The sequence below is a fragment of the Rhodofomes roseus genome (assembly GCF_022264815.1).
Source record: "Rhodofomes roseus strain CIRM-BRFM 1785 chromosome Unknown C8Q71scaffold_29, whole genome shotgun sequence".
Lineage (NCBI taxonomy): Eukaryota > Fungi > Basidiomycota > Agaricomycetes > Polyporales > Fomitopsidaceae > Rhodofomes > Rhodofomes roseus.
The window spans coordinates 201,849-229,848 of record NW_025952985.1 but is presented as its reverse complement, the minus strand read 5'-3'; the positions used below and the strand labels follow the sequence as shown (position 1 = coordinate 229,848).

At 53.4% G+C, this 28,000-nt stretch overlaps 9 protein-coding genes across 9 annotated transcripts; 4 read left to right on the top strand and 5 right to left on the bottom strand.

The window, feature by feature from the left end:
• Positions 1-619: 619 nt before the first annotated feature.
• On the top strand, positions 620-2,227 carry C8Q71DRAFT_321964 (chaperonin 10-like protein). The gene is made up of 5 exons (XM_047917805.1): positions 620-1,064; positions 1,125-1,257; positions 1,316-1,517; positions 1,569-1,966; positions 2,026-2,227. The coding sequence occupies exons 1-5, from the start codon at positions 811-813 to the stop codon at positions 2,140-2,142; spliced, it is 1,104 nt and encodes a 367-aa protein (XP_047774045.1). The 5' UTR covers positions 620-810; the 3' UTR covers positions 2,143-2,227.
• A 1,452-nt stretch (positions 2,228-3,679) lies between these two features.
• On the bottom strand, positions 3,680-5,481 carry C8Q71DRAFT_321934 (uncharacterized protein). Its single transcript, XM_047917804.1, has 6 exons — positions 5,207-5,481; positions 4,918-5,148; positions 4,573-4,863; positions 4,480-4,518; positions 4,163-4,432; positions 3,680-4,113 (listed from the first exon to the last, which is right to left on the bottom strand). Exons 1-6 carry the CDS (start codon positions 5,342-5,344, stop codon positions 3,946-3,948), a joined length of 1,137 nt encoding a protein of 378 aa, XP_047774044.1. The 5' UTR covers positions 5,345-5,481; the 3' UTR covers positions 3,680-3,945.
• A 627-nt stretch (positions 5,482-6,108) lies between these two features.
• C8Q71DRAFT_321880 (kinase-like domain-containing protein) lies at positions 6,109-7,514 on the bottom strand. Its single transcript, XM_047917803.1, has 6 exons — positions 7,471-7,514; positions 7,190-7,420; positions 6,851-7,141; positions 6,762-6,800; positions 6,441-6,710; positions 6,109-6,380 (listed from the first exon to the last, which is right to left on the bottom strand). Exons 2-6 carry the CDS (start codon positions 7,379-7,381, stop codon positions 6,210-6,212), a joined length of 963 nt encoding a protein of 320 aa, XP_047774043.1. The 5' UTR covers positions 7,382-7,420; positions 7,471-7,514; the 3' UTR covers positions 6,109-6,209.
• A 1,447-nt stretch (positions 7,515-8,961) lies between these two features.
• Positions 8,962-9,669, top strand: C8Q71DRAFT_862229 (uncharacterized protein; the record flags this gene model as incomplete). Its single annotated transcript, XM_047928007.1, has 1 exon — positions 8,962-9,669. One exon carries the CDS (start codon positions 8,962-8,964, stop codon positions 9,667-9,669), a length of 708 nt encoding a protein of 235 aa, XP_047774042.1.
• Positions 9,670-10,695: 1,026 nt separating this feature from the next.
• On the top strand, positions 10,696-13,253 carry C8Q71DRAFT_727255 (uncharacterized protein; the record flags this gene model as incomplete). The annotated part of the gene is made up of 4 exons (XM_047921838.1): positions 10,696-10,940; positions 11,019-11,474; positions 11,528-11,769; positions 11,836-13,253. 4 exons carry the CDS (start codon positions 10,696-10,698, stop codon positions 13,251-13,253), a joined length of 2,361 nt encoding a protein of 786 aa, XP_047774041.1.
• A 4,381-nt stretch (positions 13,254-17,634) lies between these two features.
• Positions 17,635-18,858, top strand: C8Q71DRAFT_716518 (uncharacterized protein; the record flags this gene model as incomplete). The annotated part of the gene is made up of 1 exon (XM_047921109.1): positions 17,635-18,858. One exon carries the CDS (start codon positions 17,635-17,637, stop codon positions 18,856-18,858), a length of 1,224 nt encoding a protein of 407 aa, XP_047774040.1.
• A 468-nt stretch (positions 18,859-19,326) lies between these two features.
• Positions 19,327-20,448, bottom strand: C8Q71DRAFT_716431 (uncharacterized protein; the record flags this gene model as incomplete). The annotated part of the gene is made up of 1 exon (XM_047921101.1): positions 19,327-20,448. The coding sequence occupies one exon, from the start codon at positions 20,446-20,448 to the stop codon at positions 19,327-19,329; it is 1,122 nt and encodes a 373-aa protein (XP_047774039.1).
• A 174-nt stretch (positions 20,449-20,622) lies between these two features.
• On the bottom strand, positions 20,623-21,204 carry C8Q71DRAFT_716273 (uncharacterized protein; the record flags this gene model as incomplete). Its single annotated transcript, XM_047921091.1, has 1 exon — positions 20,623-21,204. A coding segment is annotated over one exon (582 nt), but the record flags the coding sequence as incomplete, so codon positions are not given.
• A 3,687-nt stretch (positions 21,205-24,891) lies between these two features.
• Positions 24,892-27,269, bottom strand: C8Q71DRAFT_862226 (uncharacterized protein; the record flags this gene model as incomplete). The annotated part of the gene is made up of 4 exons (XM_047928006.1): positions 24,892-26,279; positions 26,333-26,905; positions 26,962-27,041; positions 27,097-27,269. The coding sequence occupies 4 exons, from the start codon at positions 27,267-27,269 to the stop codon at positions 24,892-24,894; spliced, it is 2,214 nt and encodes a 737-aa protein (XP_047774037.1).
• Between the last annotated feature and the right edge of the window lie 731 nt (positions 27,270-28,000).

Here is a 28,000-nt window from a genome sequence, read left to right as displayed (position 1 = left end):
CTAGTAGAATGCGTCGTCACATCGTCAGGCTGTACCCTCACGATTTCGCATGCCACGCAGAATCCGGATGACATCGGGCGGACTGTTCCCGCCCTTGCCGACACATCGACCCTCGGGCCTCCTGCGTGCTCTGTAAATGTACACACACTTTGGACAGATGGATTGCCGTTCGCGTGGTCCGTGGACTGGGTGTAGCAAAGGGTGAGTATAATCGTGGTGCGCGTACTTCGACTCGCCGAGTACGCGTGACGTCATGTAGCCGATCGCACGCGTACACGAGGCTCTCCTGCGGCGCTTCCACTAGGTCCCACGTGCACTCTGCCTCTATGTCTTCGTGCACCGGCTGACGAAGCAAACGGTACGTGAGTGGGTCAGGCATTCCAGTAACGATCTAGTGATCCTCAAATGGGCAAGTTGGGATCAAGATGCCCGGCTGCGTTTCCTCTCAGTCATCACTACACCACCCAAACACCACCGGGTGGCGCAGAGGTCACATCCATGCCCGGTCGCGGGGTCGCTGAGGCATCGACGGTGGTATCAGGTCAGCCGGCATATCCGCCCGATACTTTGCTGGCTCTAGTCAGTTTGATGTCCGCGACCGGTCATTGAGCGTTTACGCCCGACGACCTCCGCTCGACGCCCCCAGGGCATCGATACAAGGTCCGTTGCTGACTCATCGCGAACATCCCGCTCGCAGCCGCATCGGACTATAATCAGGTCAGTCTGTCACGCTTGCAGTAGCTATATAACCACAGGCAGGACGCTCGAGCTCGTATCCAACCGCTAGGCTCTACAGCAGATCTCTACACCATGCCCGAACACAAGGCACTCTTTATTCCTGAGAAGCAGGCTCCCTTCGTCGTCAGGTCTGTCCCGACGCCCAAGCCTGGACCGGGGCAGCTCCTTATCAAGGTCGAGTCCGCGGGACTGGCGCCGGCCGACTGGGCAATCCAAGCAATAGGCATCCTCGTCCCGAAATATCCGATCATTATTGGGATGGACGTCGCGGGTACTGTCGAGGAGGTAGGCGAGAGCGTCACGAAGTTCAAGAAGGGCGACAGGGTGTAGGCAACGTTCTCTGTTCCACCATCTGCATGAAGACTGATTTCGGCCGCATGATCCAGAGTTAAGGAGTGCTCCATCGGCGACGACCCGTTTTTGTCCGATTCATCGTCTTCGGCCTTGCCTAATGACCATAATAGTCGGGGCGCTGGCTTTCAGCAATACAGCCTCGCTAGCGAGGACACAACTGCAAAGGTACGGTACAGCACCGAGTTTGTCAGCCGTGAGCAAGATTGACGAAGTCCGTGTGTAGATACCCGATAACATCACTTTTGACCAGGCCGCGACGATCCCTCTCGCTCTCGCGACTTCCGCAGTGGCATTGTACCATGACGGAAATGGCGCGCTGGGCGGGACGTGCGGCCTGACGCCTCCTTGGGAAGCAGGCGGCCGTGGCAAGTATAAGGGACAGCCTACAGTCGTCCTCGGCGGTGCCAGCTCCGTCGGTCAGATCAGTAAGACAGGATTAAGCTCTGTTAGCGCACGCAAAGCTGACGATATCCCAGCCATCCAGCTCCTCAAGCTCTCCGGCTTCGGTCCTATCATCACGACCGCATCCCTCAGGAACGCCGAGTTCCTCAAGTCGATCGGCGCCACGCACGTCCTCGACCGCAACCTCTCCCCCGACGCTCTCCACGCGGAGGTCCGCAAGATCACTGCGGACCCGTTCACGACGATCTACGACGCCGCCGGCTCCTCTGAGACGCAGAACATCGGGTACGACCTCCTCGCGCCGGGCGGCACGATGGCCTCTGTGCAGGACGACCTGGTGGCGCCGGAGAAGAAGGTGCCAGAGAAGAAGACGTTCTTCATGTACGGCGACGTGAACATCCCGCCGAACCGCAAGCTCGGCGTGAGTCTGTACTCGAAGCTGACAGAGCTGCTCGAAGAGGGCGCGCTGAAGGTATGTGCCTGCTAGTGTCGTGCCGGTGGTTGATTGTGAACTTACGGCGTGACGTGCAGCCGGTCCCGGTGGAGGTTGCCCCGGGGGGCTTGGAGGGTATTCCACTCGCGCTGGAAAGGGTTCACAAGGGACTGAGCTGCCTCAAGCTCGTAGTGCACCCGCAGGAAACCGCTTGACGCCTCTGATCTGTGTAGAAAATGCACTCAGCGGGAATACGGAACTTGGATAGCACTTTAGTGGTACTTCGGTATCCAGTGAGGTCATGCACACTGGACACATTGCAGATTTGACTCGTATTCTTCGGAGGAGCTGTGCATAGTATGGGAAAGGTCGTCCTACACTGTCTCACTTGTGCTCGTGCGCAGAAACTGTGTCGATTGTGTCTCCACCCATCACCTCGCCTGTGTGTATTGGCATGTCGCCAAAAGCAGCCCATACTCTTGCTATAGGCACAGCGGGCACACCAACGTTTTTGATCTCCGAAAACCGCTGTAGTTGACACGTATACACTGCGGCTAAATGGAAACCTCTCCCCCTCCTCCTCCTCCTACAAAGATTGGTCCTACCCGGGAACTCTTTCTGAGGATGTTTGGGCGCCGAACATCCTCAGAAATTAAAATATATAAGGTATTTTAGCCAAATTTCAGCATGTTCGGAGCATGTCCGTAGCATGCTCGACGACAACGCGCACTTTCGGAACATTGTCTTGGTCCGTCAAATCTCAGAAAAGGTTACCATGAGGGTCCGATGTTCGTAGGGTTTTCGGAGCCTGAACAACTTGAACTGGTTTGCCCGCGGTGAGGAGAATGGATACATTCGTTTTTGTGCGCGCTCAGATACAGACAAACTATTGTACAACTATATTCGTTACACTGCCCGTCGAAGGCTTGATATCGGGTTCATGGAAAGAGTACACAGAAGACCTGGTTGTTATCAGGAAGCGATACTGTTAGCCAGGCATGGCATCTCAGGCAGGAGCTGCGCCCAATGGTGTGCTGAAGATGTCTCTCAGCCTTCGCCGACAAGGTTGACGCAGAATAGGTACTCACTCATCAGATACCTTCTCACATTGGGCTGCATGGTAGAGTTTGGTCCGATTATCTGCAAAACTCAGCAGGAGCTTACTCTGTACGCGATGTCAGCGTGCATTTCATCCACCTCACTTGTAGACACCTACTCCCGTCGCACTCTCGATGGTGCGGATAAGCACACCAACGCTCGAAGCGCTGTACTCATGGGCTTTGTACTTTCCCTGTCAGAGATGGGTAGTTAGTACAACCATAAGCAGACGACAATTAATTACTTACGGCAAACCCCTGTGACATCGTAGCCCCCTGAGTATTGTCGCCTGCTACAGGAACCTTGATATCCTGATAATTCTGGTTCGACTAGAGCCGGCGTCAAGTCAGGCCTGCCATGCATACAATAGAGGTCACGAACGTACCATTGTAGAGAGCAGCGACTGGACGGTGGTAAGCAGTAGATGAAACGAGAGGTTCGAAAGCAAGTGCCCCCGGCGAGCGTACGCCTTTTATCCAGTTCTGCGATCCTGTCCTAAACGCTTCAGGCCATATTCAAACGCGAGTCAGTCAGTCATGATTCGTTGCTGGCAACATACGTCAGCGCTGCCGAGAGGAACCATGCCAGTCTATAGGTGCATGGGAAATGTCGATATACTAGATTGGCAAAGACTTGCGCCCACTACTCTTGGGCGCCGTTCTGTCGGACGTTCTTGCATATCTACGCTGAGAGACTGGTACATATAGAGCATAGATGAGTCGTAGCTATAGTCTACGATTGCACACAACGGGTTCGCCAACAGCGCCGAAGGACAGGGCCTCTTGCTAGCCAAGTGACTCGAAGTAACGGCAGCTTTATGAGGCTGACTCGGACTCGGACTAGATAGGGAGAACATGATGACACAACGGAGTAGATGCTCATAGTCAGGCAGCATCATATACGCACGGGAACATCTAAGATCACCACCGTCTGAAATTCACAAGCGTCGGAGGAATGAGAAGGGAGGCGGCGGGAAGATTGTGGACTACCGCAGCCAGTTTGTCGCGGGCTTCCACTGCAGATAGCCTCTGAGAAGCGTCCGTATCGAACATCTGGCCAAGGATTGCATCGATATCGGAGACCGTCGCCTAGCGAGCGTTAGCAAGCAAGCACAGTAGTACATGACTTGCAACGTACCCTGAAATCCGAGAAGCTCTCTGCAAGCTGCCATACGTCGGATTTGAACGGATCATAAGGCTCTCCAGAGCTGATTTCTGGCGGTACTGGACGTTGATAGTCCTTGATTGGGGTCCCAATCAGCAAGCGATCTTCGGATGCCACCTCAGCAGGGAACTCGTAGGCCATCTCGAAATCGGTGAGGAATGCGCGTGGACGACAGAGAGGCACTTTGTTGGTCTTCAAGGATTCCGGGTGCCACTGCACCACGTAGTTCGACTTGCACAGATCCTGCAAAGCTGTTAGTATGCTTCAACACGAAAGGAAGGGCGCCGTACTCTATGCACTATACCCAGGTCATGTACAAAAACGATTGCCTGGGGCCAGTTGAGCAACGCGCAAGCGAACGTACAGCAGAATTGCTTACTCACCTCTAGTGCTTGGAGTATCATGTCAACTATGTCTCCGACGGAGTTCTCCGCCCACCATCCATAGCAATCTTTCATGGAATGAGCCACAAAGGGCGATACAATGAAGCCAATGTCCTCGAATTGGACCTCCCGCCAGAGCGGGACAACATGATTGTCCATGAACAGGCATTTTGTGCCACGGGCAAGCTTACGCAAGATCTCTGCGTGTCGTTTGCCTTCGTCCCCTATTGACGCGACTCGTATGACTACGTGGAGCCCATCAGCGGTCGTGCCACCCCGCGTGAGTTCATTCTACCATGAAAAACTCAGCAATTAGTGTGTTATGTTGCTTGTTGTAGGACTTACGTGGCAACTGAACTCCTCGAGATTCCTCAGCCATGCTTCACCACGCGTCGGGGTCAGATATGCAAAGCCATTGGAAAGTTTCGTATGGTTTGGATCGGCTCTTGAGGCAGAGCCCCCAGGTGACCATAAAAATATACCTGAGTGGGCGAAGGCAAGCCGAACAGCTTCCCAGACGCGCCCAGCTTCTTCCACACTGTCGATTAAACGCCATGTGTTCAAGTCGCGAGGCAGCTAAGTTCAAAAATTTAGTGTGAATTTCGTTAGTGTAGGCGGCATATGTGTAGCATACCGTGTCACGAATATTGCTTCGGCCTCGATTGCGTCGCTTGTCAGCCCACGACAGGTACACCCGCAGCGCCACGGCTGCTGTAGCAAGGCCAACTAGTGCAGTAGCGGGAGACCACAGTCTAACATGATACGAGAGCATTTTGAATGGTGCTCAAGTAACGCGTAGGTGACAACGGGGCTGCCCCGAGAGTAGTTTGTGGACAAGTTCAACAAGTTCAACGGCACGAGCGCCCGATATCCGTGAGCGCGCGGTCATCATGTGACCGTGTGTCGGGCTAGTGCTTCGCAACTACGAAGTTATGTCACTAGCATCTCCGGACAACGTAGAAGGCAAGTTGCAGTGCGCCTGTGCTATTAGTACTTGGTGTATTTGGAGCACTTGGATACAGATGCAGGGCTGATCACTTCGATATGATTCTCAGGGTCGATCGCAAGGGGGCATAACTGAGAATACCTGGTATATGGCTCGATGGGTTGTCTCAAGGTAACATGCCCAGAATGCATAGGTAGAAGTGTGGCGAAATGGAACCCCCTCCTCCTCCTCCTCCTCCTCCTCCTCCTCCTCCTCCTCCAGGATAAGATGTGGAATGAGGAGGACGGCCGCAGGGATACTATGTACGACGTCTGCCAAGGGGTCCGCCGCAAACATTTGCTCGAGTACAACGTCAATCGCAGCAATCGTCGCCTGCCGGGTACTCGCCGTACAGCTTCTATCGTCCACAGCCCTAGGCCCTGGGCGGTGCTTCCATGTGAATACATCCCGCGACTAACACACCCAATCCTATGCCAGCGGAATGATTAGAGACCCCGGCGCTCAGCGCTCAGCAAACACGGTGTAGTTATCACCGCCGAAGATACACACGTTGAGCTAAACGGTTTGTCTCTGGTACCGGAGTAATCACACAGTCAGGGCCTAGGGTGTTCCAATCAGGAATGCAAAAATCAATCAGATGAAAGTACTACAAGCGACAAATATGAATAAACCCTACACGAAAGGGGAGAACTCAAAATATAGGCAGGGGATTCAATAGGAGGGGCGGAATCAGAAGGCTTATAGGTGGAGTGCTGTGGACGACCTCCGCCAGCCTGTCGCGAGCATCTGATGCAGACAATCGCAGAGACACATCCAACGCGAACATATCTTCTAGGATAGCATCGATGCTGGGAACGGTGGTCTAAAATTTGGTGATCATCGAATATACACCATGACAGAACACGGCTCCAACGCAACGTACCTTAACGTCAGAGAAGCTCTCAGCAAACTGCCATACGTCGGCTTTGAACGGGTCGTACAGTGCCCCGGAGTCCATTTCAGGAGGGACAGGCCGTTGGTAGTCCTCGACAGGCAGACCACTCAACAACCGCTCTTCAGTAGGCATATCCGGTGGAAACTCGTGAGCTGTCTCGAAGTCTGTCAGGAATGCACGCGGGCGGCATAGAGGCACCCGCATAGTCGACAAAGATTCCGGATGCCACTGAACAAGGTAGTTTGATTTGCATAGATCCTTCCTATTTGTCAGAATACAGCGATTACGTCGGGCAAAATGATTGCTTACTCTGTGCACTATTCCGAGCCCGTGGACGAAGACGATTGCCTACAGATCATATGAGTTGCAGTTGACAGGACGAGACAGTGATCGCCCACTTCAAGTGCCTGCAGGATCATATCCACTATATCTCCGACGGAGTTGTTCGCCCACCTCCCATAGCATTGTTCCATCGAGTGACCAACGTACGGCGAGACCATGAAGACGATATCATCAAACTGCACCTCCTTCCAAAGAGGGACAACATGATTCTCTGTCCACAAGCCGGTCGTGCCTTGGGCAAGCTTGCGCAAGATCTCCAGGTGGCGTTTACCCTCGTCTCCTATAGCTGCAACGCGAATGACCACGTTGAGCCCTCCAATAGTCGAACCTCCACAGGTAAGTTCATTCTAGGGGACTTGGTCAGCAGGTAGGAGCCATTCAACACCGACACTCACATGACAATTAAACATCTGGAGTCTTGAAACCCAAGCTTCGCCACGCGTCGGGGTCAGATACGCAAAGCCGTTGGACATGAGAGTTTGTTGTGGATCCGCCTCTGAGCTAGATCCTTCATACGCCCACAGTCGAATTCCGGCGTCATGAAGTGTCGGCCTGACGGCCTCCCAGACACGCTTGACCTCATCCATAGGGTCAAGCAGGCGCCACGTCTCCAAGTCTCGAGGTAACTTGAAACCAGTTTCAGTAAGCTACAGATAAAAAGTCGCTCGGAACATACCGTATCACGCACTCCTTCTACAGAACGGTTTCTGCTCCCCCGAGCTTGGAGCAGTCGTAGAGCGACAGCCGCTGTGGCGAGACTAGCAAGTACTGCGGCAGTAGCAGTAGCGAACTTGTGAGACGAGCTCATAGCGGATACAGTGTGACACGAGAAGTAGGTATGTCCCACTTTACAGGAACAAAGCAGGGAAAGCGACCCCTGGGTGGGCTCGTCGTCGACGAGTCCAGTGCAGACCTTTACGTGGTCCAGGGGATAAGTAACCTCGTAGGAGGCGAAACCAACTGCACTATAACGACCTCTGGTAGTTACCAGACCTGAGGTCGCGGGCTGGGAAGTTTTTCCCACAACAGTCGTTGCACTGGCCCGACTATCAGCTACGACAATAGCCTGATATACTCAAAACGACCTTCACGTCCTGCTGAGACGTGCCAGCTACGCCAAGCTGGAGGCCGTTGAATCGTATAAACCGGCAGATAGCCGAGGTTGCACATCGCTAGAGCCATGACGACCGCGATACAGACATGCTGCGTACCTCACCCCTGAGCTCTTTTGAGCTCGGCTGAGATCTCTACTGGCCGTTGTCGACGCCGAGCCTGGCCACCCCGATAGTGACCCAGTGAAAACTAAAGTAGGAAACGCACCTCGCACCTCACACCCACAAGGTGCCCCTCTCCTGTCACGATGCCTGTACCCCCCGAGACCATGATCCACTAGTTGATACCGTCGAATATTGCGATGAACGCCCCCACATGCACCATCGCGACTGGGATACTGAACACGATGAGCTCACATAACTACTAAGGCTGTGCTGGTCGCCCCCGGGGCCACACGGCCCGACCCAGAGCGCCCGGAAGACCGGTAAGCCATACCGCCAAAAATCAGCCGCCTTAAAAACACGTGCAATGAAACAATCACGCGCCCCTCAAACGCGTCCAATACTCTGGCGAAACTAACTAGTTACACAATCTGAAACCCGAGTGAATGTTCGACTAGAATAACCCAGGCTAGGTTGACGTTGTGACAGCCTGACATCTCTTTAAAGCCCATTCTACTGGACACCGCTGTAGAAGCTGTAAAACGTATCCGATCAGACGGGTATGGTACATATGGAGTGTAATTTATACTTAAAACCCCTCATCACATGTGAATACTGGAACCATTGCAAGCTAAGGCGAAATCATGGACACATATATTCATAAATCCCCAAAATATTCGCTTCCAGATCACTATCAGCCCGCCGCCTCAGTCTGCTACATGCCCACCCTCCTTGCCCCCATGCCCTATGCTCCTATGCGCTCTCCCCCCTCACTGTGATGATCCTTGGCCCTCAACCATGTACGCCTTCATCCTTGTAACTGACGTCATCACTGTATAACCCACAAGTCAGATGTATAACCATAAACGCTCCTCTAGAACGTCACGTTTATGCTGCCGTAACTAAAGATATAGTGAGGTGAGGCGACTAAAATAAACGCTCATATCTCTAAGATGTTCCTCACCTTCTCTACTGGACGTAATCCTCGTAGGCCTGCAGATCACCCTCTGCAGACCACCACAACAAAAGCCACACGAGCAAGGCAAGAGTCGACGAACAGGAATCCAATCACGATAACACAGTCCCCTGTCTCTCCCCCCCAACACGCCACCACCAGGCCTCCGAGCTACGCTATAGCAGTCGAGATATTCGTGGAGGCAGAACCCGAAAGCAGCAGTAACACGGACGGAGAGACCTGGATAGTCGACAAGAAACCCCAACGCCCACTTGCACGAGGCCAAGTTGCGACATTGCGCACGAATACGCACGTGATTGGGTCGGCACGTGTCTCAAAGGTCGCCTCCCTCACACGTCACTGGGCGATTCTACGACTGGCCGGAGGAAAGACAGGGATGCGCCTCAGAGTCCCTATACCATGGGTCCATCTGTGCAAGATGGATAGCTATAAGCACACGACACTCTACCACACCTTACCTCTACAACCTGATCCACACGATCTCTTCCGTCTCCATCATCCCTTCAACGATACGGATGTCAATCCGTACGAATTCGACATCACGGAGGCGGACGAAGATCAGCTCCGAAGTCGACTGCAAATGCGCCCGCTGTCAGAGATGACGCTGGCGCCGCCCAAGATCATCGAACACGGAGACAACCACGAGGCACCACTAGGAGCAAAGAGCAATGAGGAGAGCGTGTAGTGACGAGGCCTGCGGCCTAGATCCCGAGCCTCAGAACACCAGCAGGTTGACAGGAGGAAGGGAGCTTATCAGGAGCATCGTGGATCCGTACCTGTACGAACACCAACTGAATGCACACGTGTCAACAAATTTGAATGATGAATACGCCACTTGCCAGAACACGACGACTGCGACCGGCGCGTGGAGCGTACCCGATAGGGTAAAAGCGCGAGACACCGAGATGCTGACACTTACCTAAAAGAGAAAGAGGACGCAACTACACACTAAACGCCCAAGTTGTCGCAGCCTCCCAGCGCCCCTGCTCGCTACCCGCACCGCAAGCCCCAATCTAACGGCCCTCTGCAGGCCACATACGTCTGGTACTCTCCTCTGCCAGCCCTGCGTCTCTCCAACCGTACAACTTGTGAATTCGAACTAGTCTATGAACGGCTAAATTAGAAACGATGGAACGGTGAGACGGCCCAATTATACAACTGCGCGTTCGATGAGCAACGGCATGGAAGCACCGCTCACACGAACTGACAGCACACCGGTCGGAACGCGGCAGTCGGATACCAGTTTGGTGTAAGTGCCGCCTTTTCCTCCCGCATAGACCCTTACTTTTGATATTTCTGTCGCATTGTGGAGCACAATGAACAGGAACATGCCGTTGGTGGCGTAGAAGACCAACGGTGTCTACAGGAAAATGCTCAGTCGAGTCCTTCAATCGATACAAGACCCTGAACTACCCACAATGGCACCCGTGGCCGCTTACTGAACAGCGCCAGCGATGTCTGCAGGTCAAAGTGAAGGCGACGCAAGTTGAACCATTGCAAACCACTCTCCCATCCCCCGATAAACTGGCTCACTCTCCTCCTCTCCAATAACCTGGTTCACTCTCTGACGAGCTGCTGACGACGTCTGCATAGTCGCTCCCTAACTCTAACACAAAGCCGGCAACGTGAGAGTATAAAAAGGGCCCTATACGCTCTACAAACGACATCACACTGTGACCTTCTCGTCTCTATTCTCTACTGTTTACTCAAAATGCACTCTCCTGCCGCATCCTCCCCCGCTGTTGACCCGCAAGGGTCACCTCCCAAGCTGCTGAATGCCCGCCAGGACGACTACAATGCGCCTCCCTCGCTCACACCAATTGAAGACTACAGAACCGTCGGACAGGATCCTCTGTCGTCGCCGCCGTCGTCCGAACGCCGCTCCCTGTCGTATGCAGAGATGGCGGCTAACCCGCCTACTCCAAGCGACGGCCAAAGGGCCACGATGGTGACCAAGTAAGCACTCATGACCCTCCCAGACCTTCGTCCAAACATCGTCCTTACTCCGCATCGTTCTCTCATCACCTATAGCAGACCTCGCTCCCCGACCTTGCCGGTCTCTCCGCACCTTACGACTCTGAACGATGCGGAATTCCCTGCTGCTGCTCGTGAGGTCGAACAAAGCGGTGGAGAATGGCACGTTGTCGCCAATAAGAAGAAGTCGCTGCGACAGATGAAGTTCCGGAAGCTCAAGAACAAGGCCCAGCAGCCAACTAAGAAGACGCCTGACGTCGGCTCTAACACGATCACTACTGCGACATCCGAAGCCGCTACCACCGACGCTGCGGCCCACGCTGCGACCTTAGAAGCCGCTGTCCACGCTGCAATGCCTAATGCCACATCAGAGGCTAGCAGCAGTGAGCCGCGTAAGAGGAGACGTACGGCGACTGATCTTGACGACGACGACGGCCCCAGAATGAGCGACAGGCAGCAGGACCCCGCCACGTCGTCCACGAATGCCCAAGCCAAGACCAATGAACCATGGCAGAGGTATGTAACCTCTTGATCACACAAACATATCTTCTAAAAACACACCCTTGCAGCAACCGTTCGCCTGTTGGGGCAAACACGGCTGATGAACGTGATATCGCTGAAGCCATGAACATTGACTTCGCTGTCGCCACTGAATCGAGTTCTGATGAATCTACCCCACGTCGCTCACGCAAAGGCAAAGGCGAAGCTCGCACCGCGGCTCCGTTGGCTAAAGCGCCGTCTTATTCGCCTTCGATCTCTGTCTTGCACGGAAGGGAGGAGACGAACGGGCACATGCAGTTCGTGTACCAAGGTAAGCCTTGTCGTCTTGCAACACGCTCTCGCACACAAGTTACTCATCACTATACACAATGTACAGGAGAAGAGTTCCTCTTCCCCCGCCCTCCCTCGTCCTCCCCAATCGCTATGCCTGTGACTCCGTCTCCATCTCGCGGCAGGCGCTCCCACACTGCCACGCCGTCGAGGCCCGCGAAAGGCCGCCGCTGGGCTGACGAGAGCGACGACGAATTCACGTCGCCAATTCCCCCGTCACAGACATCTAGCCGCCAGTCGGACGTATCTATGTTTGACACCCCACTGCCGGCCCCGCAAGGGTCCTCTCGAAACCGCCGTCGCTGCAAGCAACGTGCTAACCGCCGTCGTCTAAGCAGGTTGGCCCAGACCGCGCGTGGAGCCTCGTCCTCAGCCTCCGCGTCGCTTGCCTCCTCAGACGACGAAGAAGTACCTTTTGATGTCGACTCGCTGGATCATGACGCCACGGTCCCACCACGGTCTCTGTGGAGGAAGCCTCAGGGCGACCGCCCCGACTGGAAGGCAAGAGGTATGGCCCCCACGCAGAAAGACGCGTGGGACGTGATTGATGATACTGAACCAGTTGTTGCAGTCCAGATCCCCAACCACGGCACTGAAGAACCGGGTCTCGAGGAACGCATCGCTGCAATCACCAACGCTTTCGCGCGCATCCTCCACCTTCCCAATGTCGCCATCATCCCCGCATACTCTATCGAAGGCTTCCATGGCCCGAACAAAGAACCTAACTGGTACCTCGCACGAGGGCTTAACTTGCTCGTCTGCATCGCGCTTGTCCGCATGGGATGGCTAAACTCGTCCTTCATAACCCTGAACTTCGACTTCTGGCGCGACTCGAACCCTCTCCTATGTGGAATGTGGCGCCTCATACATCGCTTCGGAGCGCAATCGAAGGAGGAGTACCGCCGTCTCATCCACCGGGAGCTCCTAGGCCCCGAGCTATACGGTATCATCTCAGTCGCCCTCACGAGAGATGTCGCACGAGGAGGCTACTGGGAGAGTCACTCTCACGACGAAGCCTTCACTAAGCTTCTCGACTCAGTCGATGTCGACCTCATCCCCGCCAGAACTGTAGGCAACATGACCGAGATGGTCGTTGTTCTGCACATCAAACCCCCGACGGCTCATCGAAAGGACTGGCTACGCTTCTGCGACGCACTCCGGAAGCACGGTTTCGGCTCTCAAGAAACGGGCCACCCCATTGCCTTCATCGGCCGTCTGTGGTGTGGATACTGTCACTCCTTAGGCCACACCTCACCCTTCTGCAGCGTCCGCAGCACCATCGGATGGCATGATGACCAGCCGCAGCAGCCTCCCGCCCAGGCCGCGCCCCCGCCGCCGCCGCCGAACGGAGGCGCCCCTGGCGGGCGAGGCCGTGGACGCGGCCAGCGTGGAGGTGGAACGCAGAGGGGCCGAGGTGGTCGTGCGCGAGGAATCGGGGGAATGGGTGGCCACGGCTACATGTAGATCTCTATCAATGAAACAACCTCCCTCCCTTACGATGCTACTGTCTCTATGAAGTGACCGTCACGCTCGCTGTCTCCTGTACACAAACGGCACTCCTGTATACGCATATCCTGTTTTGACAAAGAATGCATCTTGGAAAGCATGACGATGCGCCCCACACTCACCACCAAGTCAAAACGAACAAAAATGCAATACATACGTTGTAAAATCAACAGACTCTATGAGCGGCTAGGGCTGCAAAATTTTATATGTCTAAAGGCCCAAATATACTGGTCGCGAAAGCAAGACAGGAAAGCCTACAGCATGTAAAATCCCTACCCCGCCTCAACATGAACAAAACTTCTCTTCACAAGGGCACTCATAGACTTGCCCCGCCGAGAGGCTTAAGCGAACCCGGGCAACTGCTCCGGCTAGCATGTCACCTGAGGGACTCAGGAGCAGTCTCCACCTGCTGTGGATCGTTGTAGCAGCAGGCTCGATCGCAACGGCTACCAACTTAACACCAAACACACCCGCGGACGCACAATCGGCAACCGGCTACACTCCCTCCCGACCGACAGGGACTAAATCCCACTCTGCCCGACAAGGTCCTAATGACAGGCCGGGAGGCTCGGACGGCAGAGCGATCCTCCGTAGTAGGAGATTGAGTATAAGATTGGAAACGGAGGATGGCGACACAATCCCCAATCGCAGCGACCCAAATAGTCACAAGACACACAGAGGGCGTAAGACAAAAGCGACACTTAAGATAGGCTCGTTAAATGTAAACGGTGTAGGGAATATAACAGGAGACTCCAACAACAAATGGAACGGTATAAACAAACTGATGAAGGAGAACCGGATTGGCGTTCTAGCGATCCAAGAATCCCACCTTGACGACGTGACTATAGACACGATTCACTCATTGTATGGAAGGAGACTACGAGTGATATCCTGTAGCTCTACACACGGAAAGGCACAAGGAGTAGCCTATGTCCTAAACAGAGAACTAACCGACGTAAACACGATCAAAATTGAGACGATCATACCAGGCCGGGCAATGTCAATTACCGTACACTGGCACCGCGAAATAGCCCTAACACTGCTAAACGTATATGCACCAAACAATGCGACAGAGAACACAGTGTTTTGGAAGCACCTCGAAGACCACTATCGCACAGGAAGACGACATAAACCTGATGTCGTCATGGGAGACTTCAATATAGTTGAAGAAGCTATCGACAGACTCCCGCCGAGAGACGACAACGCCCTAGCAGTCGAAGCGCTGGAATCCTTTATGAACATTGTCAAGATGAAAGACGGCTGGCGACTCACCTGTCCCAATGAACGAGACTATACTTATCCACAAAAGGCGTCAGCCATAAGATCGCGCATAGACAGAATATACGCATCGCAAGAAATATTACAATCATCTCATACATGGACAATCACGACAACGGCTGTACCTACGGACCACCGCCTTGTCCTTGCACATCTAAGTACGGCGCATGCGCCATTTATAGGCAAAGGACGATGGTCCATTCCCCTCGCGCTAATGCAAGACACTGAATATATCGCGCACGTTAGAAGAATAGGAAATGGCGCACTAGAAAGAGCCAGGGTCGCAGCGTCCTCAAACAACAGAACATGCCTAGTCAACCCACAGCTGATCCACAAGTGCTTTAAAGATGAGATAGTAACACTAGCAAGGACAACGATGAAGAAGAAATCGCCCAAACTCACGGCCGCCATCAAGAGCCTATCGACAGAAGTAAGAGATATTCAGAACCGAGAGAACTTCGACATCGATCCCAGACTCCAGATAGAGTCCGAAGTCCGCATGGACAGAATATCAGAACTAGAGAAGAAGCGACATCAGTATTCCAAACAGATGTCTGCAGCCAAATACGCACTCAATAACGAGACAGTCAGCAAATACTGGTCTGCTATAAATAAAGAGAAGAAACCGCGTGATCTCATACATATGCTCCGGAAGCCGGGCACACAAGAATATATAAGACGCTCCGACAAAATGGCAGAAATAGCAAGAGACTACCATAACTCGCTACAAGAATCCGAGACCAATCAACCACTTAGACCTGAAATAAACGCTGCCATGGAGCATGCTGTAGCCAGTTTACAGACATCGCTTGACCCTGAAGACACGGCGACCCTCGACAAAGGAGTCACTGCAGAAGACATCAAAGATGCCTTAAAGAAAGCACAACCTGGGAAAGCCAGCGGTCTCGACGGCATACCGTATGAACTCTGGAAAATCCTACAGAGCGGACCCACAGACCCAGATGGCAACGAGGACGGTTTCAATAGTATCGCGCTCCTCAAACTGGTCTTTAGTGATATTGACAGATATGGCGTCGATACCAACAGCAACTTTGCAGACGGCTGGATGTGCCCGATATATAAGAAACACGATAAGAGAGAAATAAGTAACTACAGACCTATAACAATACTGAACTCCGACTACAAGCTATACACACGCATCCTGACGTCCAGCCTAAACAATGTTGCCACAATGATCATACACCCAAATCAAGCCGGCTTTGTGCCGGGCCGTCAGATATCAGACCAAACCCAGATCTGTAGGACGATCGTTGACTATGCTGAAGCTACAGAAGAAAACGGCGTCATCATTGCGCTGGACCAAGAGAAAGCGTACGACAAAATTCAACATAACTACCTATGGATCATCCTAGCCGCTGCTGGACTCCCTGCATCCTTCATCAATAAAGTCAAACACCTATATGAACACGCAACGACCGTGGTGATTATTAATGGGGAAATAAGCTCCACATACAGAGTATCCAGAGGGGTACGGCAAGGAGACCCCCTCTCGTGCCTGCTGTTCGACATTGCGATTGAGCCGCTCGCATGCGCGCTCCGACGCTCCTCGCTACGAGGCTTCCACATACCAGGAGTCACTGAAAGACTAATAGCGTCACTCTTCGCTGACGATACATCCACGTTCCTCGCCCAAAGCGATAGATGGAACGATCTATGGACCATACTTGAAGACTGGTGCCTAGCGTCCGGAGCGAAGTTTAACAGAGGTAAAACAGAAGTCATACCGATTGGCTCACCAGAATACCGAAGTGACGTGGTCCGTACCCGCAAGATAGACCCGGAATCTAATGACTCAATGATCCCAGACTTCATCCATATTGCTAAAGACGGTGAGGCCGTTCGCGTCCTGGGTGCTTGGATTGGTAATAATACAAATGAGGCCGCAATATGGAAACCTACCCTCGAGAAAGTTGAGAAATTCCTCAATAGATGGAAACAATGTGGCCCATCCTTCACTGGGAAACGTCACATAATCCAAATGGGCCCGGGGGGCATCACCCAATATCTGACAACGGTACAAGGAATGCCACAATCAACAGAGCTTGCACTCACCAGAATCATACGCAGGTTCGTATGGGGCTCAGATCTGCAACCGAGCATCAATCTAGACACCCTGCAACAGGAGATAGTAGACGGTGGTCTAAACATCCTTGACGTCAAAGCAAGGAATGAATCAATTGAACTCACCTGGCTAAGAAGATATCTATCTCTTCAAACCGACCGACCCGCATGGGCTTTCATGATTGATGCCATAATAGCCCTAAATGTCAAATCTAGTGCCGGTGCTATAGGACAATCAACGCAGCTCAACACCTTCTTACAGAACTGGGACCCTAAGCTCCGAGGAGCCTCAAGAATGCCGACCTACATAAGAAATATGCTTAACACAGCGAAGAAATACAAGGTATGCTTTGGAGCTTTGAAGATGAGCCGCCAATTAAAACTGCAACTACCAATGTGGTACCACCTGAGTGCCACTAAGCTCCTACGTCGACTGGACAATACAAGTCTAAGTAAATGTCTGCGCAATGCTCACGGAATCACCTATGTGGGTGACGTCTTGCGCCTCAAACGTCACGACGTTATACAAGACAACGGCAACCCAAACGACGCCAAGCTAGAATGTCCATGTGAGCCATGCGTCGCTGCCATGATGAAAGGATGTAAACATACACTGCGCTGCGTTGAAGCTGCCGCACGGCTCATAGCAACCCTGGATAACAAGTGGAATCCTGAGACAATCTCACCCGCTGATGGACTCACCCTAACATATAAACGTAGAAGCGATAACAATGAAGCCGCTGAAACGGGTGGAGTCATGACCTTTGACCCCACTGTAACTGAAAGAGGCGGTGTCTCGGAGATCTTCAGAGTGTTCGTCCAGGAAGATACAATAAAGAACCCACCTGCGATACGACCAAGGCGTGGTATCAGTGTAATCGATCAAACTGCGACGGTATACCTCCTTGCTGCACCCGGACGACAAGAAGCCCGTCCTGACCAAAAGTTCTCGCCGCCAGAAGGTGATGGTGTGTCAATCATGCAAGGAACACCGATCGCGGCCGCACTGGTTAAGTTAGAACCTCACCTAGTACAAGACAGCCAATCTAGCGGCGAAATCGCGGCGGCGATATATACAGCTCAACTCGCTCCCAAGGACATCCCACTCCACTTCATATGTGAATCCGAAGACCTTCGCAACAACATATGTCGCGACCTACGCAGATGGGAAGACTCAGACTGGCTGGGTGCAAAGAATAAGGACGCACTACGAGCCCTCGTAAACATCTTGAGACAACGATGCGCCCCCTCAACCTTCAGGCAAGCGGTTGACGGGGATGAATGGAAGATGATAGACAAGGGGAGAGACCTCGCCAAGAAGTTCGACCAAGAACACAAGACCAAGTTAGTCATCCCTGAAACTGAACAATTCTTCAACCTTACCGGAGCAAGACTCTCCTCACTCACCCAACGGCTCGCGTATAGATTGATACGACGACAGCGATCTGACATAAGACGACCAGCTACGCAAAGAATCGTTAACAACGTTATCACAAGCATCCAGATAAACACCGGACGTACTGTCCTAGAAGCTGACCTATGGATCAGCCTCCGCTCGAATGAGATCAGGAAACCAATACAGGACTTCCTACTGAAGAGCCTACATGGCGCCCTAAGATGTGGGAAGTACTGGAAACACATCCCCGGCCTTGAGGAGCGATCCAAGTGCGCACGCTGCAACGTTGAAGAAACTATGCACCACATCTTTACTGAATGCTCCGCCACGGGCAGAGATGAAATCTGGAATCTAGTAGAACATACCTGGTCTAAGAAGCAAGCCGACTGGAGTAGACCAAGCTACGATGACATCTTGAGTGCTGGTACAAAGCAATGGCGAACCGTTAAAGGGCGACGACGACCAACAGCGGAACGACTATGGAAAATACTAATCTCTGAAGCAGTCTTTCTCATATGGAAGATGCGATGTGAGAGGGTCATCAGCCATAATGACGACAGAGACTGGACACACTCACGACAAGAGACACGTGCCAGGTGGCTGACCACCATGAACAGACGCCTACACCTCGATATGTCCATGACGAACAAACGATTCGGTAGGCTAGCTCTGAATAATAACGTGGTCCTCAGTACATGGAGAGGGACATTAGTAGACGAACTTGCCCTCCCCGACGACTGGACTGGCCTAAGTAGGGTTTTAGTGGGTATCGACATCCGTCCATGGGAAGACATCGATAACGGATAGTATGAGCCCCACACTGACCACCTATGGTCGTGCGTAATAGCATTTTATCCCTGGAAAGCAACTGCGGGGGAACCCGCTGGCCGGCCGGGACTCAGGGGCTGACCAATTGTCAGCTGCCTGGTCCTAATGAAAGCCCTCCAAAAAAAAAAAAAAAAAAAAAAAAAAAAAAAAAAAAAAAAAAAAAAAAAGCAGGGAAAGCGATAGTAACGGTGCCTCGGGAGTCGGGATGTCAACTTCGACATGCCTGAGGCGCGCGCCTGGCCCTGCGTCCTTGCAGTTGGGCGATCACATGACCGTGCACCTTCAACGCCGTTTCTTTTTTTTTTTTTTGGAAGGCTCTTAATGAATTATGGCAATTAACAATTGGTTAACCCCATTGGTTCAGCCAGCCAGCGGGTTCCCCCGCTAATGCGTCCAAGGATGAAAATGCAGTTTAAGCACGGCTGTCGCTGCCAGTGTGGGACTCAGTCACCCTTCGCCTCTAGCGTCGCTTACGAAGGGTGCAATACCCACTAAAACCTTATCTGTTCTCGTCCAGTCGTCCGGAAGAGCGAGTTCGTCGAATATGGTACCTCTCCACGTCCCAAGGACCAGATCTTTCTTCAAGGCTTGTCTGCCGAATCTATGGTGGGTCATCGTCATATCTAAGTGCAGTCGTCTGTTCAGTGACGTCGTCCATCTTGCGGCGATTTCTTTCTCTGAGTGTGTCCATCCTGGGTCTGGTTCGTGTCCTATCGCTCTTTCACATCTCAGGCACCAGATCAGGTAGGTCGATTCCGAGATTAGGATTCTCCAGAGCCTCTCAGCTGATGGTCTTCTTTTGTTCTTGGTTGTGCGCCATTCTCGCAGGCCTACTCCCAGAATTTCTTCATAACTCGGGCGTGTCCATTCTGCTTGTTTGGTCTTCCATAGAGACCCAGCTAGGTCCCATACTATGTCTCGTCCAGGTGCTTGGCAGTCAATTAATATGTGTTTCATTGACTCTGTCGCCCCGCAGTACGAGCATTTGGCGCGATCTTCAAGACCTGGGATGTTCTCCCAGAAGCTTCCCACTCTGTGTGCGTTGTGTACACACTTCCACATGTAGTCTGATATTGTCTTACGTATGTCTTTGGATTTGAGGCTGATCCACAGTTCCTCCGCTGATGCGTCCTTCCCATTCTGTCCTTGGATCTCAGGTATGATCGAACTTAAGGATCGTTCAGTGGATGCTCTTACTGTGTGATTTCGGAGTCTTATCATCCTATACGCTAGGCGTTGTGTGAGGCATTTCATTTTCACGCCTGACAGGTCGAAGCATTGCGCCGATTGGGGTATTACGGTGAGAAAGGTATTCAGTCTTGCTAGTTGGCGTGCTGTTGATCGACCATCTACTAGCAGTTGCTTCTCAGCTTTGCTCTTGGCTTTCCGGAAGGTCGTCACCGCACAGCGTTGTCTGAGTGCGTTTGTTAGTGCTTTCCAAGCATCTCGATTACTTATTCCTCTCCAGTCCGTATCTTCCCATCTTTCTAGTTCATCAACCAGTACGACTCTCAGAGTCTTCGATTCACATATGAAATGTAACGGGACGTCTTTCGGGACGATTTGCATGGCACGTAAGGCTGCCGATATTTCGCCACTCGTCTGTGGATCATTTGCCAGGTTCGTCTCCAACCGTGTTAGGTCATTATAGATTGTGACATGTCTCATAACAAGGAGTCCATTCCCGTCTGGCTTCAGTTTCCCTCGTCTGCTGGAAGGGTTTGGGCCGGAACTGGCAAGAATGTACGCCTTACACGCGTCTGCTGCGATCGTTAGACCTCTCCTCGGGCGAACCGCAGGTGGGTTTGTTATATTCTCTTTGTCGACAAATACACGGAAGGCCTCCGTTATCCCCCCGTGTTCAGTCACGGAGGGGTTGAACGTTACGGCATCGCCTTTTTCAACAGCCTTGGTGTTGGCTTCAAGTCGTTTCTTGGTGAGTGTTAAGCCGTCCGCCGGGGAGTCCATCATGGGGTTCCATTTATGTTCAAGGAGTAGCAGTATTCGTCCCGCTGCATCCTTGCACTTCAGTGGGTCCTTGCATCCGGACCTCTTATCGTTCTCGCAGCCAGCACATGTACAGGAGGGCTCGCTGCCGTCAGTATTCGTTGCGATAGGTGCGTCATGTCTCGCCGTCCTTGCGATATCTGCCACTGTTACGACGTGGTGTGTCAAACGTAAGCATTTACTCAGCGCTGTGTTGTCAAGACGTCTCAGTTGTTTGGATGCGCTTATATGGTACCAGGCTGGTAGTTGATTCTTCAGGGCTCTATCCAGCTTTATGGCGGCAAAGCTCGCGTTATACTTCTTTGCCGTCTTTAGCATGCTCTTCACATAGGGGGGTAGTGGGGATGAGCCATCCATCCTGGGTCTCCAGTTCTGGAGGAATGTATTAAGTTGGGTCGATCTTTGTATTGCGCCAGCGGCTTTGCTAACATTCAGTGCAATGATAGTATCCATTACGAAGGCCCACAGGGGTCTCTCGTCGTCCAGTTGGAGATACCTTTTCAGCCACATTAGGTCTATTGCTTCATTTCGTGACTGTATGTCCAGTATGTCTTGTCCGCCTTCGTTCTTAGTCTGGGATAATGTTTCCATGCTAATCGTCGGTGATTTACCTTTTCCCCATATGAAGGTCCTCATTATTTTGGTCAGCGTTATCCGTGTTGATTCAGGCATCCCTTGGACTGTGGTCAGATACTGCGTCATACCACCTGGGCCCATCTGGATGATGTGTCGTTTGCCTGTCAGTGTTGGGTTGCAGAAGCCCCATCTATTCAGGAATTTCTGTATTTTCTCGATTGTCGGCACCCATACTGCAGCGTTCTCCGTCTGGTTACCGACCCATGCTCCCAGTATCCTGACTGCTTCGCCATCTCTCGCGATGTGTATCATGTCTGGAATCTTGTCATCGTCATTGTCTGAGGATGGATCTATCTTCCTGGTGCGTAGTACTTCCTTCCTGTATTCTGTTGTCCCAATCGGTATCACTTCAGTCTTTCCAGTATTGAAGCGGGCACCCGCAGCTTCACACCATTCGGAGAGAATGGACCAGAGGTCGGTCCACCTGTCCTGTCTGGACAGGAATGTTGACGTGTCATCCGCAAACAGCGTCGTAATGAGCCGCTCGGCCACCCCGGGTATGGCAAAGCCATGTAAGTCAGAGCTGCGGAGCGCACATGCTAGAGGCTCTATGGCGAGGTCAAATAGGAGACAAGAGAGCGGGTCGCCCTGTCTTACACCGCGTACGACTTTGAAGGGGGTACTGGATTCCCCGTTGATAATCACGACGGTCGTGGCATTCTCATATAGGCTCTTGACTCGGTCAATAAACTGGCGTGGTACGCCGGCTTTGTCCAGCACTATCCATAAGTAGTCATGTTTAATCTTGTCATACGCCTTTTCTTGGTCTAATGCCACTATAACCCCGTTTTCCTCCGTAGCTTCAGCGTAGTCGACCATGGTGCGACATGTCTGCGTCTGGTCAGTTATACGCCGACCCGGAATGAAACCAGCCTGGTTCGGGTGTATTACCTTTTTGACCACTGTCGCCAGGTGCGAGGCCAGAACTTTTGTGTACAGCTTATAGTCTGAGTTCAGAACTGTGATTGGCCTATAGTTGCTGATATCGCGTCTGTCATGTTTCTTGTAGATTGGACACATCCAGCCGTTGGCAAAGCCGGATTTGGGGTCGACTCCATAAGCCTCTATGTCTTTATACGCTAGGAGGAGCAGGTTAGCACCGTTAAACCCCTCTTCGTTGTCTTCCGACGTCTCATCGTTGTCGTACATTGATTTCCAGAACTCATATGGGATGCCATCGGGCCCGCTCGCTTTCCCAGGTTTCGCTTTCTTTAGGGCGTCTGTCACATCATCCATAGATATTGATGCGCTCAGTGTCTGTTTCTCATATTCGTCTAGTCTTGTTTCCAGCTTCCCCGCAGCCTTCTGGATACGTTCCGGCCTGGCGGCATCTTCAGAGTGTAGGTCGTCGCGTTCTTGCAGCCTGTCGTGGTAGTCGCGTGCAAGTTGTGCCATTTTGTCAGATCTGGTTACCATGGCTTCGGTACCGGGCATTTTCAGTGAGTATATCACGTCCCTTGGTTTCTTCTCCTTGTTTATGCTGGACCAGTATTTGCTGATGGCTTCTGCGTTCAGAGCGTACCGCGCTGTCGTCGCTTCGCGGATATGTTGATAGCGTTTTCTTTCCAGCTGGATAACTCTGTCTAGGAGCACGTCTGCCTCTGTTAGCAGGCTAGGGTCTTCAGTATATGAAGGTAGGCTTTGTATTCTATTTATGTCTTCGTTCAGCCTCTTAATAGCTGCGTCTAGCTTCGGGGCCTTTTTCTTCATAATATTCCTTGCTAGCGCGACAATGTCTTTCTTGTATGTGCTGAGTATTAGCTGAGGGTTGTTATGCGCATCACGGCAGCCGTCTTCTAGGCAACCTTTTGCTTTCTTTAGGGCGCGATTCCCCATCGTTTTGGCGTCTCGCTGGAAGTTGACATCGTTCATCAGATGCAGTGGGATCGTCCATCTACCTTTCCCCACGTAGGGGGCCTGGGCGGTACTTATCTTCGCCATGACTAGCTTATGGTCGGTCGGGACTGCTGTCGCCTTTATGGACCATGATTGCGACGCTTTTAGGATATTGTCAGTGACGTATATGCGATCGATCCTCGATTTCGAGGCCGCGGCCCTCTGCGGATAGGAGTAGTCGCGTTGGTTCGGTTCAGACATCCTCCAGCCGTCCTTGAGTTGGAGGTTCATGAGCAGCGAGCTTAGTGCTGTTACTGTGCCGACATTGTCTTCTCGAGGTGGTAAGCGGTCGATCGTGTCTACTGTAACGTTAAAGTCTCCCAAGATCACGTCTGGGCGATTCAGTCTGTGGTTGTCGTAGTATTCAGCTAGTGATTCCCAGAAGGCTCTGTTCCGTGTAGCATCGTTCGGTGCGTATACGTTAAGGATTGTTATCTTGTGTTCTTTGTGCCACTTGGTCGTGATAGAGAGAGCTCTGCCCGGTATCACGTTCTTCACTTGTATGCAGGATGTGTCTACTAGTTCTCTGTTCAGTACGAAGGCCGTTCCTTGGACACCCTCTCTGTCAGAGTCGCCTCTGATGACGTGTATTCGTCTTCCATAGAGTGCATGTATCGCGTCGGTTAGTTCGGCATTCAGATGCGACTCTTGGATCGCCATTATGCCTATCCGTTCCTCTCGTAGTAGGTGGTTAATGGCATTCCACTTGTTGTTTGTGTTTCCTGCTAGGCGTCCTTTCCCGTTGACATTCAGGGAGGCAACCGTCATGGTTGCTCTCGTGTTCCGGCCCTTCCTACGTGTTGACGGTGAATTTCTATTCGTGTCAACGTCGTTGGTGCTGGGTGCGTTTACGCCGCCCTCCGCTTCCAGCGGTCTCAGTGAGTTACGGAGGGTCGCCCTGCCGTCTGTGCCTGCCGGGGGGTCATTGGAGCTTCCATGGGCAGGGGGGATATCAGCTCCTATCCGCCCGGAAGGTTGATGGCCGTTTGACAGTAAGTCGTCCGTAGTTATATGTTGTGTTTCTTGTGGCGCCGTTGCTATTCGATCTCGCCGCTACAACGATCCACGGCGAGAGGGGGCTGCTCCTGAGCCCCTCAGGTGACATGCTAGTCCTCAGCGTACTGAGAACGTAGCTTAAGCCTCTCGGCGGGGCAAGTCTAGGTAGTGCCCCTGTTTTGTGAGGGTGCGTCGGGGTTGGCACACACGACAGCTTTCCTGTCCCGCGTGAGCGGTCAGTAAGTGTGGGCTAGTCGTTAGGCGTGTGTTCCTCGACATAGAGGGCGTTCCTGCGTTGCACTCATTGTCGTTAGTGCTTGCTGCTTGGAGGACTCGGATCTCGAGTAGTACAACTCTTTTTATAGCACGACGATGAGCGCGGATGTAATAGTACAGGCAAGAACAGTAGTACACAGATACTCAAGCAGCATTCAGAGGCCGTCGCAGTCGGCTACTGCCAGGTCGGGGGTTTTGACGTTAGAGGCCTCGCCTCGCGCCGCCGCGGCCTCGGCCAGCACCACGCCCACGGCCGCCACGATTCCCGCCTCGGCCCGTGCTCGTCGACGGCTGCTGGTGCTGCGGTTGGGTCGTCTCCGGCGGGAAGAAGAATTTCTTGGCCGGGCAGTGTCCACAGGGATGTCCTAGAGAGTGGCAGAAGGTGCAGTACACGCGACCTTTGAAGGCGATAGGGTGCCCGGCCGCCGGCGATCCAAATCCATAGTTCTGGATTGCGTCGCGGAAGCGAGTCCAGTCGTTCCAGTCAGCGGTAGGGGGAGTAATGTAGATGAAGGCGACTGGCTCAGAGGTATGTTCGGAGACGCGGCAGGAGATAACCTGGACGTCAACAGAGTCTAGGACCTCACCAAACGCGTCGTCGCGCAGCGATCGTTTCCAGCGTCCACCTCTCTCGATGTCCCTCAGAAGGACCTCCAGGACGACCTTCTTGACGGCGTCGCTGAGGAGTGCGCGGCGTACGATTGCGATGTACTGCTCTTTGGACTTAGCGCGGAAGCGGAAGGTGTAGCGGAAGGCGGCGCAGAGGGATGGGATCGAGTTCCCCCAGAGGGCGAAGTTCAGAGTGTGGCCGGCAGTGTGGAGCCAAGCGGCGCGTACGAAGGCAATGCACCATTCTTCGCTGAGGCCCTCGATGCTGTACCAGACAGGCTCCCGGTTGGCGGGCGAGAAGACGCCGACACGCTGTGTTCGTGCCTCCAGTGGTCCGTGCGCAGGGGTGACGAGGACGTCGTCGTTGGATGAGAGGCGGGCAGTGAGGTTGTGAAGGAAGGAGACGCGTTCATCGACCCCTGCCTCTCCTGTACCGTGTTCTGCGAACTGTGCGACGATCAGCGGCCGTTTTCTCCCGTAGTCGTTCCACGCCTTCGCCTGACCAGGGTCCATGCCTGTTTTCTTCCAGTCGATGCAGTCGCCCTGCACCTTCTTCATAGAGCCCTCCGGGGTGATGATGATGTCAGGATCGGCTCTGATGATATCGTAGGGGGTTGGCTCGGGGGACGGAGAGGGCTGGAAGGGCGGGTTGCCTATGGCAGCGACGGAGTAGCGTCCGCGTCCGCCACGGCGCTGCTGCGGGCGACGAGGGGGAGGGGGAGTAGCGCTCCGAGCCGTAGAGGAGGAGCGGGCAGACTCGCCATCGCTCAACAGCATCTCAACGTCGCTGGAGGACTTCTGCGCGCGTGAGGAGGACGGGGTTGGGGACCTGTCTACGTTACGTTTCTTGAACGATCTGGTTGGTATGCGTGACGGTGCGGCCGGCGTCGCCGTCCGAGCGCGATTACCGCGCGACTGCCTAGGAGTCTGCGGCGGTGTTATAGAGAAGGATGGCTGTCGCGACGGGATGGGGGATTTGTCTGTGGGTGATATTCGTCATTTTTAGGTCGCAGGTCACAGAGTTTGGTCATACCTGACGAGGGTATGCGTTCACTGCGAGCGGCATCGCTCCTGCGACCTCCGTCCCGCTTGTTGCTCGGCCCAGGCGCGTCAGGTTCAAGGTGTTCGAACCTGTTGCTCTGTGACCCGTTCCAGCTGGCCGTCGTGTGGTGAGTGAAGTCCGGCTGGCCGAAGATGGAGCCCGGCTCCACTTCAAGGTCGATGCTCATGTTGTCCGCGCCGTTAAGAGCCTCGTTATCACCGGGGTCAGTAGACGCTAGGTACGAGGGGGACGGAGAGCTCTGTGTGAAGAGGATGGGCGACTTTGACGCAAGAGAGAGGTTACGGGGAGCCTCCTGACGTCTCACGCTGGATCGTTCGTCGACTCCGTAGTCTTCGTCCACGCGCCTGCGCTTCCTCGGTTCCACGCTCTTTGGCGAGGCATCGGGTGCGGGAGGCTCTGGGGCTTGGACGATCATCGGCGTCGCTGGGGCGGTCTCCTTTCCTTTCCCTTTGTTCTTCTTGGTCTTTGACTTCTTCGATTTCTTCGGTGTCGCGACCGTGGTCCATCCCAGGTCGTCGTCCTCGTTAGGAGCGGTCTCGCGTTCTGGGGGTATCCACGGCGTCATTAGTGCGCTTCAGTCTTATCGAGCTGTTACGCACGAGTGAAGGGAGCCGCGAGCGGGCTTTCCTCAGACTGTGGCGTCGGAGGAGGCGCGGCAGGGCCTGTTTCATCAGCAGCGCTGCCAGTGCATTAGCTTTGGTACTGTTGGCGGTGGGCATTGCAGTACAACGTACGTGGAGTTGCCGCTCATCTTCGGGGACAGCGTTCGCGCTGCGATCTGCGCGTACGTGGGCGAGGCGGCTCTTTCACCGCTTCCTGGCGCGCCGGTATTGCTCGCGTTCAAGGGAGTTCCTTGGAAGTCGGGCTGGATCGGAGTGGATTCGTAGTTGACAGTGGTAGAGGACATAGCGGAGATTGAGACAGGAGGCGGGGTGCTTTACTGACAGAGGCTGAGCGTGCTAGGGTGCGGCTAAGTACTGCTGGTTGGGCGAGGGGTTCGTGCGTCGTTCGTCTCGTATTTATGGAGCCTTTCGTTACGCGTTTCCGGGTCATCGTGGACGCTGGTTGTCAGCTGGGTCGCTTCAGCCTGCCTTCGCTGTCGTTCGTCCCGTACCTTTGGGCAGTGAATTTTCATTTCACCTTTCATGAGGCCCGAAAACGTTAGCCTCGCGTTGTTTGTGAGGCCATCGGTCACCTATTGGGTAGGATTACGGCCTCGCGTCGTGCAGTATTCCTCTTCCAGTGCGGCGGTGGATTGAGTTCTGTCGACGCTCGCTCGGGCTCATGGTGTCCGTTATATTGTCGCTGGACAGCCTGGGTTCCGTCAGGGTTCGTGTCTGCTTCTTCTCTGTGATGGTTGGCCGGGACGCTATCGCTGCTTGACACTCTCGTACATCGTGTCGTTAGGATCGTTCCTAGTGTCAGTCATTTGATTATACGACGCACAAGTATGGGGCGCATCGCGCCCGCTTTTGCCTTCCCGCCGTCTCGCACCGTCTCCATGTAGTGGGTTGTATTTCGGTGGTTGCCTCTGCTCGCCTTATTGGACGCGGTCCGAGGTAGGGAGCAGACTGTCTTGAGGGTATGTTACAGAGGCTGGGGCGATGGACGGTCGGTGAGCGCCTGTCAGCGCTTACT